The sequence below is a fragment of the Propithecus coquereli genome, unplaced genomic scaffold, assembly GCF_000956105.1.
Source record: "Propithecus coquereli isolate 6110/MARCELLA unplaced genomic scaffold, Pcoq_1.0 Scaffold164, whole genome shotgun sequence".
Lineage (NCBI taxonomy): Eukaryota > Metazoa > Chordata > Mammalia > Primates > Indriidae > Propithecus > Propithecus coquereli.
Genome location: NW_012140969.1, coordinates 3,685,661 through 3,705,259, shown reverse-complemented (window position 1 = coordinate 3,705,259; position 19,599 = coordinate 3,685,661). Strand labels below are relative to the sequence as shown.

Below are 19,599 nucleotides of genomic sequence, written 5' to 3'. Positions count from 1 at the left end.
CAGGCCCCCTCAGAGACCAGCCTCAGCCAAACCAAAGACCTTGACCCAGCTCCCGAAATGCCAGTGAACCCCAGCACGGCTCCTGGTCCTCCACAGCGAGACTCCAGAATCGCCCTGCCCTCCGCACCGCCCCCCAGAGCCACAGCTCGGAGTCCAAGTTCAATCTGACTTTTCTCTTCTCTCTCTCTCTCCCCCTGCTCCTGAGCAGTAAAATAACCTTTTTTTTTAATTGCCTTTTTTCCATTTTTTTACTCTTTCCCATTTATTTGAAATAATCTTTTTTTATCGTTCTCTGCATCTTTCTCTCTCTATTTTTTCGGCCCGTGTGGTTTTTTTTGTTTCGTTTTTTCCTTCTTTTTCTTCTCCTCCTTTCTTCTGTTTTTTCCCCCCACCTCCCTTCCTTTGGTTCTCTGTCCCCGTTTTGTTTTGTTTTTTCTTGTTTTGTTTTGTTCTCGGTGCTGCCAGGGGCCGCATGCCTTACCCGGACATGTATCAGATGCTGAGACACATGTCTCCGCCCCTGGGTCTGGGGAAGAAGTGTCCCGCCAAAGTGGCTTACAAGGTAGTCTACCCCTGCCGACCACCGACGTCCAGGCGCTGGGGACGTTTTTTTTTCTTCTTAGTGCTGACCGGAAACACCCAGCCGAGTCTCTTTTTCCAACGTTTCTCTTCTCTTCTTTTTTTTTTTTTTCTTTTTCTTTTTTTCTTTTCTCCCTGAGTCAATGAATCATGCCCATTCCTTAACTCTACGCAGCACACCGTGTCCGTCCTTTCTGATAAGTGTCTTCGTGTTTTGAGACTCCATTATGGCCGACATGCCGGGGGGGAGGGGGAAGGGAGTGCCCAGGTCCCCACACACCTGGTCCCCCAAATTGGACACAAACACACGCTTCTTCGAGGAGTCAAAACTGTGCCTCCCTTCTGCCCGCCCAGACGGCCCCCCCACGCCCAGGCCTTGCAGAGAGGGGGGGCTTTGGCCCCATCTTCGGGACCTTGAGCCCCCAGGTCCTTGTCCCCTACGCACACACCTGAAGCTGATCTCTGACCTAGGGCCTTGGGGGAATCTGAGACCTCCCAAGGAGCACCCAGAGCCTCTCCTCCCCACCCCTCCCTCCCCTGAAGTTGCATTCCCACCACCCACCCCGTCCCTGTCCCCCCAAGACACCCCAACATGCCTCTCCATTGTTCCAGAGTGGGCAGGCGGGCCGCAGCTGGACCCCTGGACCGCGGCACACTGATGCAGGCCATGCACGCTGCCTTGGCGGGGGCCTGGGGCGGGCAGGCACCATGGCCGACCAGGGGGTGGTGCATGCTGGCTGAGGGAGCGAGGGTCCTGCCGCCAGGCGGCCGGGCCGGGCCACCCCTCTAGACCCCCGTCCCGGAATCTCCCTTGGCGCCCAAGGACAGATGCTCTGTTCGCTCAGCTCATCCATGAGAAGTTCAGGGATGACCTTTAAAGAGTCCCCTTACACCTAAAAATCACCCCATAATCCCATCCTCCTCGTCCTTCCCTGTGTCTCTGTCAGTGCTATTCCTACCCACTTCCTGTAGCCCCCTCCCCACGCCCCCGTTCCTCCCTGCGTGCACCCCTCCTCGCCTCATCTGTCTGCTTCCCCTCACCTGGGGACGAGGCCACGCTGCCAGCATCTCAGACAATGAGCCCCTCCCTGAACCCATCCCTCCCCCATCAAGTTTTCCTGTTGTCCCTTCTCTTGTCACTTTGCCTAGCTGAGTGTGTGTCTGTGTGCAAGAGAGGGAGGAAGAGCCCGTCCCCTCCTGGTCTCTGCAGGGCCACCATGGGTTCATAAGGCACCTTCATGCAAATTTGAAAAAGGCACCCTTTCTACAGACCACTTTGTCTGTTGAAAAATTTTTGTAATCCACTTACGTGATGAGAACAAGATGCTTTTCTGCTGTCAGAAAAGCTGTTGTATTAAATACACAAATCTATGATTTTCAAGATGGGAAGCCCTTTGTGCAGTGCACAACCTGCACAGCTGTGCCCAGCGGCCCAGCGTGTGTCTGTGTGTGTGTGTGCATGTGTGTGTTCGTTCCTCTCTCTGTCTCCCACCTCCTTCCCCACCCTGCCCCAAGCCCCCTCTCGTGTCCTACTCTGGGTTTACCATCCCCTTCCCATCTCCAGCCCTGTGTTTCCTGCCAATGTGTGTCTGAATCCCCACCAGACCTGCCCTTGACCGCAATCTCTGTGCCACCTCAGCCTGGGCTGGTGCACACCAGCCCAGCATCCTCTCCCATGCCACCAAGCACGGTGGACAGAGCCCCTGCCTGGGACATGGGGAATCTTGTCCTCCCTGGGCCACAGGAATGCCCCCTTTTCACCCCTTCCCCCTGCCATTGCACAGAGAGCCAAGATCCGGACACGGCCCTGAGATACACTTTCCACGGAGCTATGAATGAGTCTCGAGATTCCGTCTGCATGCGCCCTGTCTGTGCCTTTCTGTGTCAGCCTCGCTGCATGCCCGCAAGGGGCCTGCCCGGTCAGCAGGGGGGCCGCCTGCCTGCTGCTTCTCAGAGGAATGATGTGGTCTGTGCCCATCTGGTCTGTCCCGGGCTGGGCCGAGCCTGGGGGGCTGGGGGTGGGGAGCCGCAGCCCCCACCCCACCGGCAGCTGTGGCCGTGGACCCCTCTGCCTGGCTGTTGCACGTGCTGCTGGGGTCTGCTTGTGCTCTTTTTCTTTGGGGTCAGAACAGAACGGAGCCATCTAGAAGAACTCTGGGGCAGGGCGAGGGTTGGACTGAACCCCCTGGACGTGCCAGCTCCAGGGGCCAGTGGGTGGGAGGAAAAAAGGGCTTGGGAGCCTAGGAGAGCCCTCGGTGGCCTCCCTACTGGCCACCAAGGGAAATAAGGAAATCAAATCCTGGGTCAGGTAACCTGAGGGTGGGGGACCCTTCAGCCACCGCCACTGCCTTCAGAGTTCTTCCTGGGGCTCCCTGGGTAGGGACCCGGGCGGGGTGCCAGGAATGATTGCCCGCACCTTGGGGTTTCTACAGAGGCTCCTGCGGATGGACCTGCCTGTCGCAGACGACAACACCGTCCACTTCAACTCAACCCTCATGGCTCTGATCCGCACGGCCCTGGACATCAAGATAGCCAAGGGTAAGGAAGGGCGCAGGCAGGACAGAGCGGAGCCAGGGCCTCGGAGGAGGAAGCAGGGCACGGCGAGGGATTCCCCCTCTGCACGCAAAGCCAGAGGAGCCGCTGTCCCTGTCCCGATCCTCATTCGCTCCCCCATTGGTTTGGCAAACATTTAGTGCGCGCCTTCCGTGTGCCGGACTCCCCTCTTAGCATGGGGGACCCAGCAGCCTACACTTATGGTGGCAGTTGGGGGAGGGGTCCCCCACTAGGGAAGTGAGGGGATGAGTCACGTGGATACCTGGGGGGAAGGTGCCCCAGGCAGAAGGACCAACAGGTGCAAAGGCCCTGGGGCAGGGGTGAGCCGAGTGAGTGAGGGGCACCTGGTCACCGTGTTGAACTGACTCGCCCCCTGAGCGAGGGGGCGCTATGCAGCGTCCAAAGCAGAGGGTCCCTCCGGCCACTGTGGGGAAGATGACAGACTGGGAGAGGCCAGGATGGGGGCCGCTGACTTAATCCAGGTGAAGGCAGGAAGGCAGCTTAGACCGAGAGGGTGTGGAGTGTCCAGACCCTGGTGCTTCCTGAGGGTTGAGCCTGACAGAGGGGGCGTGGGGGGTGGGGCTCCCGGAGGAGGGTGTGAGGGAGCGTGGGGAGCGTGTGAGGGGGCGTGGGGGGTGGGGCTCCCGGAGGAGGGAGCTGCCACGTGCTGAGTCGAGGACGAGGCGGGAGGGCCAGATCTGGGGCAAGGGACAGACAGACGCTGGCTGCGGACCGTGGAGATGGGGAGTTGGCAGGGGCTCTCCAGCCTGTGGTTTAGGGGAGAGGCCTCCAGACTGGGCTGGGGACAGAAAGGGGACCGGGCATGAGATGCTGACAGATTTTAAGCCGGGAGACTGGACGAGCTCTCCAGGGGATGCGTGGAAACTGAGAGACCCCCAGAGACAGAGCCTGGGGCTCACGCTCCGTCATTACAGGGGACAAAGAAGGGGTGGCTGGGGAGGCAGGTGGAGACCTGGGCACTGCGGGCTCCTGGAGGCTGTGCGGGGGTGGCTTTGGGGAGGAGGGGACCAGCCGTGTCAGCCACTGCCCAGAGGTGGCCAAGAATGACAAGGACTGCAAGTGACGGGTCATCGTGGTCACTTTGGCCAGGGAAGCTTTGGGGAAGGGGCCGAGGCCCCTCTGACTGGAGTGGCTTTTGGAGGCCCGAGAGTGGGTATGAGGTGGCTCGGTGGCTGACGGGACAGCAGGGCAGAGAGAGGGGCTCAGATCACCGAAGGAAATGGGACAGAAGAAGGGAGTTGGGAGAGGACCCGGGTGGAGGGTCCAGCAGAGGGTGGGAAGGGGTGAGCCCAGCCGCAGCCACTGGGAGGCCAGGTGGATGGAGCACTGAGCCTTGGGGACACGTGCTCCTCCCAGGGTGCTGAGGGGAAAGGGGGAGGATGAGCGGAGGCCACGTGGCATGTCTCAGGAGGAAGTGGCAGGAAAGGCAGGGGGTGGGATGGGTTGGAGGGAAGGTGTTAGTGCCAAGACACATGACAGGGAAGGCAAAGAGACACCGTGAGCCACCAAGAAGAGCAGGAAAGAACTCAAAGTCACCAAGATGAGGCTGGTGGGGGCTGAGGGAGGGAAATCAGGTCTGGCACCTGGTGGAAGGTTCTTTCTCATGAAACAAGTCACAGGCAAGTGGCCCAGAATGGCCTGGCAGCTTGATGCATGTCACCACTGTGGGCCCAGGTTCTGTCCACATTGTTGCTCTGCCGCCTGCCCCCAGCTGCTCCCTCATCAGCACGGTTGAAGCTGACCAGGGTCCCAGCCCAGGGAGTTGAGGAAGTGGAAGAGGGAGGCGGCAGTTTCCTTGTAATCACATCCGGTGGAGAGTCACATCCCACCTGCCCTGTCTTCACCGTAAACCTTGGGGAGTGGCCTCATCCTCCTCAGTCCTCAGTTCCTGTGTTAGCGAGCTGTGCTGCTGCATAACAAATGACCACAGACGTCGCAGCTTGAGACACACCCATTTCTCAGCTCGAAGTTCTGGACCGGGCTCTCCACTCGGGGTCTCACGAGGCCAAAATCAAGATGTCAGCCAGGAAGTAGATTGTTGGAAGAATCTACTTCCAAGTTCATTCAGGTGTTGGCAGAATTCAGGTCCTTGCAGCTGTACAGCCGAGGTTCCTATTTCATCCCTGTTTTTTTAAGCTTTTATCTCCTGGGGGTGCATCTAATCCTTCATGTGCTCCAGTCCTCTCCGACCCTGCCCTTCTGCCACCAGCCCTCCAAGGGCTCACCTGACTGGGCCACGTGCACTCAGATAATCTCCGTATTTTGAGGTCAGCAGACTTGACATTTCAGTTGTATCTGCAAAGTCCTTTCAAAGCAGTCTCCAGATCAGTGTTTCATTAAATAACCAGAATCTGGGGGGCAGAGAGGGAAGTTCTAGAATTCTGCCTGCCAGTTCCCTCACCTGTAAAATGGGTCTAACAACATAGCCACTCTTGGCACATAATCCTTTCATAACCCAGCCACTGTTGCCCTCTGGGGGTCTGCATTCGGGGGTCCCGAGACCACCCTTGGCTTCAGTGATTCACTGGAAGGACTCGGAACTGAGAAAAGCTGTTGTTCTCACGGTTACAGTTCATTGCAGTGAAAAGATGCTGATTAAAATCTGCAAAAAAAAAAAAAGGTGGCGCATGGGGCAGTGTCCAGGAGACACCAGGCACGAGCTTCCAGGTGTCTTCTCCCAGTTAGATCCCGTGGACGGCACTTAATGCTGCCCGCAATGTAGGACACGCGCAGGGTACTGCCGACCAGGAAGCTCAGCTGAGCCTCGGTGTCCAGGGTTTTTATCGGAGGTTGGTCACGTAGGCATGGCTGACCTTAGTTACTCAGCCTACAGCCCCTCCAGAGGTCACCCTGACACCACATGGTCCAAGGCCCCGAAGACACTTATCAGGCATTCCAAGGACTTAGAGGTCACTTCCCTGGAGCAGGTCAAGGGCTAGTCTTTTACTTTGGCACGTGCAGGGTTTGGACAACACAGGCCTGCTGAGCTAGTTCTTACTGCACAGAGCCTCTCTGTGTGACCTCAAGAAGTCCAGCTTCTGTGACACCTACCGGATTCCTTTCAGAGTTTCATAGACTCCTGGGGGCCGGGCGTGGTGGCTCACACCTGTAATCCTAGCATTCTGGGAGGCTGAGGTGGGAGGATCCCTTGAGGCCAGGAGTTCAAGACCAGTCTGAGCAAGAGTGAGACCCCCTCTCTACAAAACATAGGAAAATTAGCCGGACATGGTGGCTCACGAATGTAGTCCCAGCTACTCAGGAGGCTGAGGCAGGAGGATCGCTCGAGCCCAGGAGTTCGAGGCTGCAGTGAGCTAGGATGAGGCCACTGCACTCCAGCTTAGGCAGCAGAGTGAGACCCTGTCTAGGAAAAAAACAAAATGACTCCTGGGGGATCTGCCTGCACTTGGCTCATACTCCAGATGCTCCTCAGCTCCCTGAAGGCCACGCTCCCCAAATCTCTGATCCAGGAGACCCCTCCCCATCCTGTCCTTGGTGAGGGCTCCAGGCCCCTCCAGGAGCTCACAGCTGAGCCAGGCTCTCGGGGTGAAGAAAGATCGTTGGCAGAGAGCGTGGGGACAGCAATTATAACAGCGACGGCAATGGCAGGCCTTTTAGCAGATGTGAGTCTCAGGAGAGCGTAAGGGGCTTCGTTATCAACAGCTCAAATCACTCTGTAAACACACTGAGCTTCCTTTCTAGCATGCCGGGGGCTATGGAGGGGGTAGGGTTTAACCTCATTCCTCAGAGTCGAAAAGTGTGCCGCTGTTCTGAGCCGGAGACTTGGGAGAGAGGAGGCAGGTCCCTGTCATTCTCTCCCTCTCCCCCCAAACCCTCCTCCCAGCTCCGTCCATCTGTTAAGTGATTCACTAGAAGGACCCAGAACTGAGAAAAGCTGTTAAACTCACGGTTACAGTTTATTACCGGGAAAGGATTATCACTCCAACAGATGTTTCTCTCTCCCACCCGCCCCTCTGTTCTCTCCAGAAGAGTCTCATTCTTGTCTGGGGAAAATGCTTCTCTCTTCGTGTTGCTTTTTCTTCCAGACATTGTGTCTGGACCCCAGAAGCCCCTCTTCTCCCCCAACCCTCTTTCTTGCCCCGCCCCTGCCCCAGGCAGAGACGACCACAAGCCTCAACAAACATAAACAAACACTGGTTGCTGGGGACCTCACCTTCCCCAAAAAGGAATGCCTTTTGCCATTGTCACAGAAAAGGCCAAAATCCGGGCTGACCCCACCCAGGGCCAGCCCAGATGCTCCTTTGACCCGCCAAAGAGCCACTGTCCAGCCCTTGCCTCCCAAAGCCGGGGGCACCATGGCCAGAGCCCAGGCTCTGTCTGGACGTGGGCTCTGCAATAGCCCGGAAGGTGCTGGGGTGACCCTCATGAGAGCCACAGGGCTCTGATCCGCCGTGGCTTCCTGGCATGTCATATCAGCCCGAGACTGGCAGCCATGTTTGGCCCCAGCTCATTGACCAAGTGCATTCATTGAGCGCCTACTGTATGCCCAGCCCTAGCGTCAGAACTTGGGATAAGGCAAGACAAACAAACCACCTGTTCTTGGGGGCTGAGAGGGAACAGGTGACAATAAAGGTGAGAATTAAGTAGAGTGCTGACGTGTTATACAGTGAGAAACACCATGGGGAAAAGAAGAGCAGGGCGAAGGTTTAGGGGCCGGGTCGTGGGTGAAACCCTAGGTCAGTGGTTCTTCCAGAGGCAGTTCCGCCCCAGGGGACAATGGGGAAAGTCTGGAGACAGTTTGCGGTTGTCACAGCTAGGAAGGGGCTGGTGCTAACGGCATCTGGTGCGTGGAGACCAGGAATGGTGTTTAATGTCCTGCCACGAACAGGACAGACCCGGTGACAGAGAATGTTCACCAGAGATGTGAAGAACGACACAAGGGAGGGAAACACCCTTTGGCAGCCAACTCTGGGACTGGGGACCGGTTTGTGGGTGACTGGTGCCCATTTGCGGGGTACCTCTTACCCTAAGGGTCCCAGACTTAGCCCCACGGGGGATGGTGGGGGTGGGGACGTGGTAAAAAAAAAAAAAAAACAGAAATACTCAGCCTTGAGTGAACCCATGACCTCAGCAGAGGGTCACCTTGAATCGGCTAAGGCCTTCCCCGTTGTTTAAAGGTGAATGACAATGGCGGGTGCGAGGCTTCCTGGTGAACCGAGGCACAGTCTAAGGTGGGGGTTGTCAACTGGGGTGATCTTTCCCCCAGGGGACACCTGGCAATGTCTGGGGACAGTTTTGGTTGCCTGGACTCGGACCATTACAGGGGGATGCTATATCCTACAGTGCACAGCACGGCGCCCCCAGCCAAGAATGCTCTGGCCCCAAAGGCCAACAGTGGGGCCCCTGCCGGGCGCGGTGGCCCACGCCTGTAATCCTAGCGCTCTGGGAGGCCGAGGCGGGAGGATCGCTTGAGCTCAGGGGTTGGAGGTTGCAATGAGCTATGATGTTGCCACTGCACTCTACCCGGGGCAACCGAGCAAGACTCCATCTCAAAAAAACAAAACAAAACAGTGCTGCCTGAGGTTGAGAAAGCTTGTCCTAACTCCGTTACCTAATTCGAACACTAAGAACAGGTGTCTTAGTCACCCTGGGCTGCCATAACTAAATACCACAGACCGAGTGGTTTAAGCACATTTATTTCCTCGCAGTTCTGCAGGCTGAAGGTTCAACGTCAAGGTTCCTGTGGGTTTGGTTTCTCCTGAGGCCTCTCTTCTTGGCTTGCAGGCAGCCGCCTTCGTGCTGTTTTCTCTGGGCACATACATCCCTCTTCCTCTGCTTATAAAGACACCAGAAACAGGAAACATATAAGGAGAAAGTGATTTCTTTTTCCTTTTTTTTTTTTTTGAGACAGGATCTTGCTTTGTTGCCTGGGACCCAATCCTAGCTCACTGCGGCCTTGAACTCCTGGGCTCAAGCGATCCTCCCGAGTAGCTGGGACTACAGGCATGCGCCACCACACCTGGCTAATTTTTCTATTTTTTATAGAGATGGTGTCTCGTTATGTTGCTCAGGCTGGTCCCAAACTCCTGGGCTCAAGTGATCCTCCCGCCTCGGCCTCCCAAAGTGCTAGGATTACAGGTGCAAGCGACCGCACACAGCCGAAAAAGACTTTTAACAAGAAACGTCACATTCTCTTCTTTCCCTTTCTCGGAGAAAGGGCTACAAAGACCCCAGGCACCTCAACTGGTGCCAGTAAACATAGCTGTGCATTCCAGCGGCTTCCCGTGAGGAAAGAAAAAGTGTTACAGGTTGGTGCTCAGAGCCCAACGACAAAGGAGTTTTTCCCAGGGGTCTCCCGCCATGGCCTTGACCTCCCAACCTGAGTCCAGGCCCACCAGTCAGCCCCACCCCCACGACCTTGGCCCAGGGACCACAGCCTGCTACATCAGTAGACCCCCGCAGCCACGAGGTCTAAAGACCCCACCATGGAGCCCGCCCTCTAGTGGCTGAGATGGAGAACAACCACATGAGGTGACAAATACCAAGAAGAGAAAAAAAGTAGGAGAAAGGCTAGAAAGTGAATGGGGGAGGGGGGCTAAGATGGGGAGTCGGGTGGCAAAACCTCTTCGATACAGGGTTTGAGCAGAGACCTGAAGGAGGAGATGAGGGAGGGAGCTACATAGATTTTATGGAAAGAATGATCCTCGCAGAGGAAATAGCCTGTGCAAAGGTCCTGAGGCAGGACCGTGCCTGGCATGCTCGAGGAACAACAAGGAAGTTGGTGTGGCTGGAGCAGAGTAGAAGAGATGAAGGCAGAGTGTACAGGGGCTTGTGGGTTTACAGGGAAGACTAGGAGTTCACCCTGAGTGAGGTGGGAGCCACAGAGTGTTCTGAGCAGAGGAGGAAAACAGCCCGACTCAGGTGTGCACAGGTGCCCTCTGGTGGCTGTGGGAGAACAGACTAGTGGGGTGGGGGGAGAAGAGATAGGAGGCCTGGGCAGAGGTGACTGCCCAGGGATGGGGGCAGAACAGTTTAGCACTCCCTGTTGCCTGAAAATCCTCACTCCTCAGAATAACGTCTGAGCCCTCCTTGTACATTAACAGAAAGCTCCCAGCCAGGCACAGTGTTTCAGGCCTGTAATCCCGGGACTTTGGGAGGCCGAGGTAAGAGGATCGCTTGAGCTCAGGAGTTCAGGACCAGACTGGGCAACCTAGTGAGACTCCCTGTCTACAAAAAAAATTTAAAACTTAGCCAGGCGTGGTGGTGCGCACCTGTAGTCCCAGCTACTCAGGAGGCTGAGGCAGGAGGATCGCTTGGGCCCAGGAGTTGGGGGCTGCGGTGAGCTATGATTGTGCCGCTGCACTCCAGCCTGGGTGACAGAGCAAGACCCTGTTTCAAAAAATAATAATAATCTTATGGCAGACACTGTCCCAAGGCTGCACACACATGAGCGACTTTGATCATCAAACAACCAGGTAAGACGAGTGCTATTGCTGTCATCCCCATTTCACAGATGGGGAAACTGAGGCACCAAGCAATAGAGTAACCTAAGTCAAGCAGTGAGTAAGTGGGACCCAGAGTCGTCCAGTCGCTCTCAGTGCTGGACTGTCTCCCACGCAGCCGCTACATGTCCCTGGCCCTGCCGAGAACCAGAGCTGCCTGGTGCCCCCTCTGGGCCAGCCCACGGGGCATTGGAGACCCTGTGGGGACCAGAATGGCGGTTTTGGTCTCATGGGGTGCTGCTGGCTTTGCGACTGACCCAGAGTCCAGCTAGCGTCTGTGCGGGCAGTCAGGGTCTTGTCTGCGCCCACGTTGCAGGCGGGGCCGACAAACAGCAGATGGACGCTGAACTCCGGAAAGAGATGATGGCCATTTGGCCCAACCTGTCCCAGAAGACTCTGGACCTGCTGGTCACACCTCACAAGTGTAAGAGCCGGGCCCAGCCCCTGGGCTGCCACCACTCGGGATGGATGGGGAGGGAGGGAAAGAGGAGACCTGGGGAGGGTGCAGGGACAGGGCTGGCACACACAGGGACCCAGGACCAGGGCTCCAAGGAGGCCCCCGCCCTGTGCCCCCAGCCACCGACCTGACCGTGGGGAAGATCTACGCGGCCATGATGATCATGGAGTACTACCGGCAGAGCAAGGCCAAGAAGCTGCAGGCCATGCGCGAGGAACAGGTACCGTTGTCTATCGCCCTGGGGACACCTGGGCTGGGGGACCGTGGATTGCTTGTCACCATGGGAACCAACCAGAACACAGGACAGCGGTGGCCAAGCCCCAGAGCAGGTCGCTGAAAAAACAGGGACTTGCCAAGGACATATAAGCACGGATCAGTTCAACTGCTCCACCCACACTTATTGAGCGCCTACTGTGTGCCGGGTGCTGTTCTCAGCCCTGGAGGGTCCAGCTATGAGCAGAACAGACCAGAATCCTTGTCCTCAGGGAGCGAGCATTCCAGCTGGGGACAAGTGACTGAGTCACATAGCGTGGCAGCAGAGAGAAAGTGTCATGGGGGAAAGCAAAGTGCCCCAGAGAGGGGTTGTGCAATGAGAAATGGGTGGTCACAGGAGGCCTCCCTGAGGAGGTGACGTGTGAGTCAAGGAGCTGTCTGGGGAAGGGCATTCCGGGTAGAAGAAACAGCCAGTGCAAAGTCCCTAAGGCTGGACAGAGCCTGGGGGGTGCTTGGGGAACAGCAAGGAGGTGGATGTGGCAGAACAGACTGAGGGAGGAGGTGCTGGGAGGTCATGGAGCTGGTCCTTCAGGGCCTTGGGGGCTGCAGGGAGGACTCTGACTTTTACCCCAAGGAAGGTGGGAGCCATGGAGGGTTCTTGAGCAAAGGAGGGCTATGACCTGAGTCGGGTGCTCACTGGCGCCCTCTGGTGACTGTTGGGGGAACAGATGGTGGGGGCAAGAGTGGGAGCTGGGACACCTGGGAGGAGGTGGCTTTTCTGGTCCAGGTGGGAAAAGAGGGGGCTGTGACTTCATGACTTGGGTGGAGGGATGAGAAGTGGTCCAGTTCTAGGTGGATTTAGAAGACAGACTCTAGCTGGATTGGACCTGAGTGTGTGTGTGTGTGTTTGACAGCGGAGGGGCGGGTGTCAGAATGACTTCTTGGCACTCCCCCCACTCCCTGCCCGCACCCTTGTGCACACACACTGCTCTCTGCCCCCTCCGCCAGGACCGGACACCACTCATGTTCCAGCGCATGGAGCCCCCGTCCCCGACGCAGGAGGGGGTTCCCGGCCAGAACGCCCTCCCCTCCGCCCAGCTGGACCCGGGAGGAGGCCTGTGAGTGTGGCTCCGGCCAGGAGACAGGGCGTGGGGTCGCCGGTGCCCACCCGCAAGCGCCCACCACCATCCTGGCCTCTGTCCCCCACCAGGGTGGCTCACGAGAGTGGCATCAAGGAAAGCCAGTCCTGGGTGACCCAGCGAGCCCAGGAGATGTTCCAGAAGACGGGCACATGGAGCCCGGAGCGGGGTCCCCCCACCGACATGCCCAACACCCAGCCCAACTCTCAGGTGCTGCTGTGTCCCCCACGCTGCCCTCACAGCTCCCAGGGTGGGGGTCCAGGGCTGTACGGGAGGGCAGGGGTCAGGGCTCCCCGCTCTGCAGACACCCGGCCACCCCTGGGGTCCCTGTGTCAGGCCCCGGGGCTCACCCGGCGTCGCCATCCGCCCTGCAGTCCGTGGAGATGCAGGAGATGGGCCGAGACGGCTACTCGGACAGCGAGCACTACCTCCCCATGGAAGGCCAGACCCGGGCCGCCTCCATGCCCCGCCTCCCCGCCGAGAACCAGGTGAGGGCTTTCACCCACCGCCTGGGGGCCGCACCCCTCTCCGCACTGGGCAGGGCCAGCCCCCTGGAGTCCGTGGTGACGTGGTCACCCTCACCCACAACCCCTGCCCATTAGGGAGCCCAGCATGTCTCCTCCGCCCGAGACCCAGGCCCGGGTGGGACCACCTGCCGCCCTCCTGGCCACACCTGCAGCACCCGGAGGTCGTCCTCCCTAACAGAGGGCAGAGCGGGGAGGGCTGCCCCGGGCAGGATTGGGGGTGCTGAGGGGAGACAGGATTCGTCAGATCCAAGTGACAGCTACAATCATTAACCACCACCCCCCTCCCCCCACACACACACACTTATGCACACGTGCACAACACGCGTGCATACAGATGTGTCTGCTTGCACGCATCTGCACATGGGCGTATGCACATGCCCACGTGGGTCTGCACACGGGAACGTGGGAGGTCCCAGCACCTGGTAGCAGAGTCTAGGGTGGGTCAGGGGTCGTCTGGGGTTTGTATTCTGTCTGGTGTCTGTGGGGGCAGGGAGCGGGGCAGAGTGTGCGCCTGATGTGTGTCTGCGTGTGGCTGCTTTGTCCTGCTGTCCCAGGCTCACGGGGACAGACGGGCTACGAGCGGGAGGCATGGTTGGCTGCCCACCCCGCCTGAGAGGTGGGGGCCTATGGGCCCAGCCCGCCCCATGGGGAGCCGTGGGCACAGGGCGCGGGCATGTCTGGCTGCGTGGAGCTTCCCGTGTGCTGTGCCGCCGCCGCGTGCGCGCGGGGCGGAAGGCTGCGCTGTGTGCCTGGCTGGGCCAGCATCGCCCAAGGGCCTGGCCTCTAGCTGCTGCAAACCCGGGGCGGGGGCACCCAGCCTGCATGTGGCTGCCCATTCCTGTCCCGTGGGCGCCCCTCCCTCAGGACCGAGCTGCTGGGCCCCGGGGCAGGGTTGGGACAAGCCCAGATGACAGCCACCGCCGGAAGCTTTGAGTGTCAGCTGGGGCCAGGGGCTGGGGTGCATCGCATGTGGCCCCGTGGCCACGCAGTCCCATCTGTCAGTCCCGCGCCTCTGCCATCTGTCTGTCCGTGTCTCCTGTCTGTCTCCTCCGTACCCGTGGGAGGACGGCCAGCCGGGCCCTGGGGCAGCCACCCCACCCACCGGGGATTTTAACTTTTCTTTTCCGCCTCCCTTCTCCCCCAACTCCACTTCTCCAGACCCTCTCTCCCCTCCCTGGCACCCCTCCATGTACCACCGCCTCACTCTCCCTCTTGCCTTTTATATTTATTTTCTTCTTTCTGTTTTTTCTGTGTGCACCATCCCGTGGGGCTGTGACAGAGGAGGAGGGGCCGGCCACGTGGGAATAACCTCAGTGTATGTACCGCGCCCGCCCGCCGCCCGCGGGCTCCGGCCCCCTCTTCCTCCCCACCCCCCCTCTGGGGAGTCCCATCGTCTCTCACCCCCATCCCCACCCTTTCTTTGCAGACCACACCCCTCCCCCCATGGAGCCCCATCCTCGTGTGTTGCGCCCTATGTGTGCCCCGCGTGTGCCCTGGCGGGGCGGGGCCACCCCACCCCCTTCTCTTCAGACCCCAGCCCAGGGCCAGGAGGCACTGGCTCTCCAAGCGGCCCCTCCTGCTTGTTGCCCTGACACCACCCGGACCCCCTGGCCCTGCAGCCTCCTGCCTTGGGTGGTGCCTCCAGCAGCTCAGCTAGGCTGGGCCCTCCGCGGGGTCTCCGCGCCGTGGAGGGGGTGTCCGCCCTCTCCCTTCTTCCCTCCTCTGCCTCCCGCAGAGAATCCTTTCTGTCAGGGCTGGACCCGGGGTGCAGCACGTACAGGCCCCACAAGGATGGGGAGGGTGGGCCCCCCAGGGCCTCAGACGCCAGGGCGGCTGCCCAGGAGCTCTCCAGCCTGGGCTTGGACACAGGGAGCCGGACGTGGGGGACAGGAGAGCACAGCCCAGTTGGCCTGAGCTGGGGCCCCAGCGCTTGGCCCTGAGCCTGTACACAGGTCACCCCGCCGCAGGGCTGAGGGCACGCAGCCGGACTCCTAGGTTTGCACCCGGATTCGGGGAGAGCTTCCCTTCAGCTAGCCTGTGGGACCCTGGCAGGGCCCCTAGGGCTGGGAGGTGGGGATCAGACAGGGCCTCCTGGCCAGGGCCTGGTCGCTCTGGAGAAGCTAAGGCCCCACGTACCTCCCAGCCCCTGCCCCTGGATGGTCACACCAGGGTCGCCGAAGGCCGCCCACCAGGCTGCTGCGATGGGGGCGGGAAGGACGGTCACCGCCTGGTGCTGGCCGCTGACCCCGGCCCCGACGGCCTGTCCCCCCCACCCCCAGACCATCTCAGACACCAGCCCCATGAAGCGCTCAGCCTCCGTGCTGGGCCCCAAGGCCCGGCGCCTGGACGACTACTCCCTGGAGCGGGTCCCGCCCGAGGAGAACCAGCGGCACCACCAGCGGCGCCGCGACCGCGGCCACCGAGCCTCCGAGCGCTCCCTGGGCCGCTACACCGACGTGGACACAGGTGGGCAGCCCTGCGGGGGGCCCAGGGACAGGAGGCTCTGAGACAAGAAAGAGGGAGCGGACAGAGGGGGCCAGGCAGCGGTGGCTGGAGAAGCCTGGGGACTGGGCCCCCCCACTGCCACCGTCCAGGGGCAGGCCCCTCCTCCAGGGCCCCCAGAACCTCAGGGTGGTCTCCTGTGTGCACGTCCACCCCACCCCTCCCTCACGGCCGTCTGTCTGTCTGTCTGACCCCTGGCGGGCCCAGGGCTGGGGACAGATCTCAGCATGACCACCCAGTCGGGGGACCTGCCGCCGAAGGAGCGCGACCAGGAGCGGGGCCGGCCCAAGGACAGAAAGCATCGACCGCACCATCACCACCACCACCACCACCACCCCCCGCCCCCCGACAAGGAGCGCTACGCCCAGGAGCGGCCCGACCACGGCCGGGCCCGGGTCAGGGACCAGCGCTGGTCCCGCTCGCCCAGCGAGGGCCGAGAGCACGTGGCGCACAGGCAGGTGGGTCCCGCGAGCGGCGACCCCAGGCCAGGGCTCACCGGCGGGGAGAAGGGGGCCGGCGGCCCACCACCGGCGGGGGTCCCCGCATCCGGCGCCAACGGCCCCTCGGGCGGGCGGGTCCCGCATCCCCGGTCTCCAGCCAGGCCACATCGGGCGGGGAGGGAAACCCCCCTCTGCCACACCGGCTCCCCGCTGTCCCCGCCGCCCCCGCCGCAGCTGCTTCCTCCTTGGTTGTGGATCACGTTTGAGTTGGGGCCGCGCTGCCCCTCGCCTTTCGCTTTCCTTTAACCCGGCTTCCCCTTTTTGTTTCGATTATGATTTCTGTCCTCTGGACGCCTGTGAGTAATTTTTGAAACTTCTGCTATTTTAACCCCGAAACTTACAAGACTCCATTTCTCATTTCTCTTTTCACTTTGTTGTGTTGGTTTTCGACTCCCCCTCCTCCTTGTCTCTCACTCCTCCTCCCCTCCCCCTGCCCCCCGTGGCTGTCGCTTTTCTCCTTTTTTTCCATTCGAACGTCCTGTGTCTCCCTCTCCTCCTCCTCCTCCTCCTCCTCCCCTCCCCCGCCTGTCCTCTGTGTCTCCTCCCGTCTCCTTCTGGTTGATTTTGTTGTATCTTTTTTTTTGATTTCCTTTGTTTCAATTTTCGTGTAGGGCAGTAGTTCCGTAAGTGGAAGCCCAGCCCCCTCAACATCTGGTACCAGCACTCCGCGGCGGGGACGCCGCCAGCTCCCCCAGACCCCGTCCACCCCCCGGCCGCACGTGTCCTATTCCCCCGTGATCCGTAAGGCCGGCGGCTCGGGCCCCCCGCAGCAGCAGCAGCAGCAGCAGCAGGCGGCGGCCAGGCCGGCCCGAGCGGCCACCGGCGGCCCTCGGAGGTACCCGGGCCCGGCGGCCGAGCCTCTGGCCGGGGAGCGGCCACCCGCAGGCGGCCACGGCAGCAGCCGCTCCCCCGGGATGGAGCGGCGGGCCCTAGGCCCGGCCCGGAGCGAGTCCCCCAGGGCCTGTCGCCACAGCGGGGCCCGGTGGCCGGCATCCGGCCCGCACGTGTCCGAGGGCCCCCCGGGTCCCTGGCACCACGGCTACTACCGGGGCTCCGACTACGACGAGGCTGATGGCCGGGGCGGCGAGGAGGCCACAGCCGGGGCCTACGACGCGCCAGCCCCCGCGCGACACGCGTCCTCAGGCGCCACCGGGCGCTCGCCCAGGACTCCCCGGGCCTCGGGCCCGGCCTGCGCCTCGCCTTCCCGGCACGGCCGGCGACTCCCCAACGGCTACTACCCGGCGCACGGACTGGCCAGGCCCCGCGGGCCGGGCTCCCGGAAGGGCCTCCACGAACCCTACAGCGAGAGCGACGACGACTGGTGCTAAGTCCGGGCGCGGTGGCGCCCGCCCGGCCCCCCACGCACCCCGCGCACACACTCGCCCAGAGGAGCCGCGCAGAGGCCGCGGGGCCAGCACAGAGGGCCCAGGACAGGGCCAGCGGGACACCCCAGACTCTGGAGGGGCCAGGGCTGGGCCCCAAGGGTGTCCCACGAAGCCCCTTGGCCAGAGAAGACCCACCTGGGCAGTGACAGCGCCCCCCACCCAGCGCCGACCCCCACCCCCCACCCACGACAGGGGCTCTCGGGTGGGGGTGGGGCAGAGGGCAGACAAATCACACCGCCAAGGGATTCGAATTAACTCAGCCATTTTTGGAGAACTTTGGGGTACATGAAAAAAACACACACACACACAAAAACATTTTTAAAAGAAAAAAAAAAACGGGGAGAAAAAATAGCTTCTATTGATGAGTTTTATCATCTCAATTGAATCTTTCCTGTCCCTGGCGAACTGGAGCTGGTGGCCGCGTGCGGCAGAAAGCCGGAAGGAAGCGGGACCCCGGCGCCCCGCACCGACCGCCAGACACTCGCATCCACACACGTTCTCAGACACACCCGGGAGTGCTTGCTGGTTATACCAAACCCTACTATTACTGCCTGCAGAAAATCAATTTAAAAAAATAATAATAATAATAAACGATTTTAACAAGGACAAAAAAATTAATGATGGAGAAAAGAGGCATTTTTTCTGACATTTGGTCCTGCTTGAAGTAACAGAAGAAGAAGAAGAAAAAAAAAAAACCACCACCAACACCACCACCACCAAATTCCTCTGCTTCCTTTTTCCTTTTTTCCTACCTTGTTTGAAAACCGTGGGCTTGGGACTGTGAATTATTGCATGACATTAAAAAAGAAAAAAAAATAAAAAACATTGAATCAAAGGGCTTTTGAATGGGAGTGGTCTTTGTCCCTTGGCAAAGCAGTGCCAGGGTCTCTCTCCTGGGGAACGTCAGCAGGAGGCACTTTGTTGGCTCCTGGGAGAAGCGTAAGAAGGCTGTAGGTCCTCAGTCCCTGGCTCTTTGGGATGTCTGGGTGTTGTCCCAAACCCAGCAGAGAGCCAGGCCAGCCTCCCTCCTCGGTGGCCAGAGCTGGAGGGACCCTGGCTGCATTAGTGGCTCAGAAAAGACAAAACCAAAGATGCTAACCAGGTCCTCACCAGGTGTCCGTGCTCGGGGGAAAGGCAGCGCGCCCTACCGCCAGTCCATGCTGTTAGCCGATGGCCCACGTTTCTCCCGATGCTTAGGTCCCACCCAAGGGCCGCCATCCTGGATTATAAACCACCCCCACAGTGCTGGGCCGGCAGAACCCTGGGAAACACCATGAGGCTGCAAACATCAGCAAACACCGTTGCAAACACCCTGCAGGAGGCACCTGGCAAACCCAGCTCAGGGCACCTGTGCCCGGGAAGGTTTTCCCCAGCAAGGAGTGAGCCACACTCTGTCCAGCCCCTGACACCTCCCACCCCAGCCCACCTGTCCCCAAGCAGCTGTTTCTGAGGGGCTCTGCCTTGACACACAGAATTTCCTGAGATGTCCCCCAGGTTACCCACAGCCACTGGAGAGGTCAGAGGTCCAAGTCGGAGCAGCCCATGGGTGGCAGGGGGTGGTCATGCCCAGCTTAAGGTGAAGGCAGCCCATCACAGGCACAGGCGGGAGCAGGGTTCTTAGAGGGGGACTGACGGTCTGTCCTCCTTCAATCTCCAGCCTCACATGCTCCTGTCCACCCACCTGGACACTTCCACTCCAGCCTTCCAGAAGCTGGGTGCATGAAGGAAAGCGGTAGAGGACCCCTACCCCCAGGACCTCACCTCCCTGCCTGTTTCACAAATGCTTCTGTGAATATTGTCTATATCCACAAATGTGTAGTAAGATTAGGAGGTGAGGGGGCTGTGACCATCCACAGGAGCAAAGGGCCAGTTAGTCCCCTTGTTTGAGTTGGGGCCAAGAGCTTTTCTTTGCCCTGAAAGAGCGGCTCTCGGTTCTCCCTAGAAAGGGCTTAAAGAATCCCACAAAATCTGCAGACAAGGAGAGATGGGTGGTGCTCAGGGAATATCCCATGCAGTTACCAGAAGACGGGGAATTGGGGGTCAGGTGTGGAAAGACTAAACACAGATGTCTACCACACCCCAACTTCGGGCCACTCTTTAGACCCTGAGGGATTTGGCAGTGCCACCTCCCCTGGCATCCTCCCCCAACAACTCAATTCCAGCTTCACGTGCTGTGTGACTTCAGGCAAGTGACTTAACTACTCTGTGCCTCTGTTTTCTCATCTGTAAAATGGAGCCATAACAGAGCTGCTTATAGAAATCA

The 19,599-nt window shown here is 59.8% G+C and overlaps 1 protein-coding gene across 3 annotated transcripts in view; it reads left to right on the top strand.

The window, feature by feature from the left end:
- The window catches only part of CACNA1A (calcium channel, voltage-dependent, P/Q type, alpha 1A subunit), a 231,026-nt gene extending 212,855 nt beyond the window's left edge, over window positions 1-18,171 (top strand). Inside the window, exons 37-47 of one of the 3 annotated variants that reach the window (XM_012641499.1) lie at window positions 466-562; window positions 3,012-3,117; window positions 10,930-11,037; window positions 11,190-11,290; window positions 12,292-12,401; window positions 12,494-12,632; window positions 12,797-12,910; window positions 14,229-14,264; window positions 15,229-15,415; window positions 15,659-15,909; window positions 16,563-18,171. In XM_012641499.1, coding sequence (XP_012496953.1) covers window positions 466-562; window positions 3,012-3,117; window positions 10,930-11,037; window positions 11,190-11,290; window positions 12,292-12,401; window positions 12,494-12,632; window positions 12,797-12,910; window positions 14,229-14,264; window positions 15,229-15,415; window positions 15,659-15,909; window positions 16,563-17,279 — 1,966 coding nt within the window. In that variant the 3' untranslated portion in view covers window positions 17,280-18,171. The remainder of the gene's footprint in view (window positions 1-465; window positions 563-3,011; window positions 3,118-10,929; window positions 11,038-11,189; window positions 11,291-12,291; window positions 12,402-12,493; window positions 12,633-12,796; window positions 12,911-14,228; window positions 14,265-15,228; window positions 15,416-15,658; window positions 15,910-16,562) is intronic. The other 2 variants (XM_012641501.1, XM_012641500.1) reach the window with 2 other exon arrangements.
- Window positions 18,172-19,599: the final 1,428 nt, after the last annotated feature.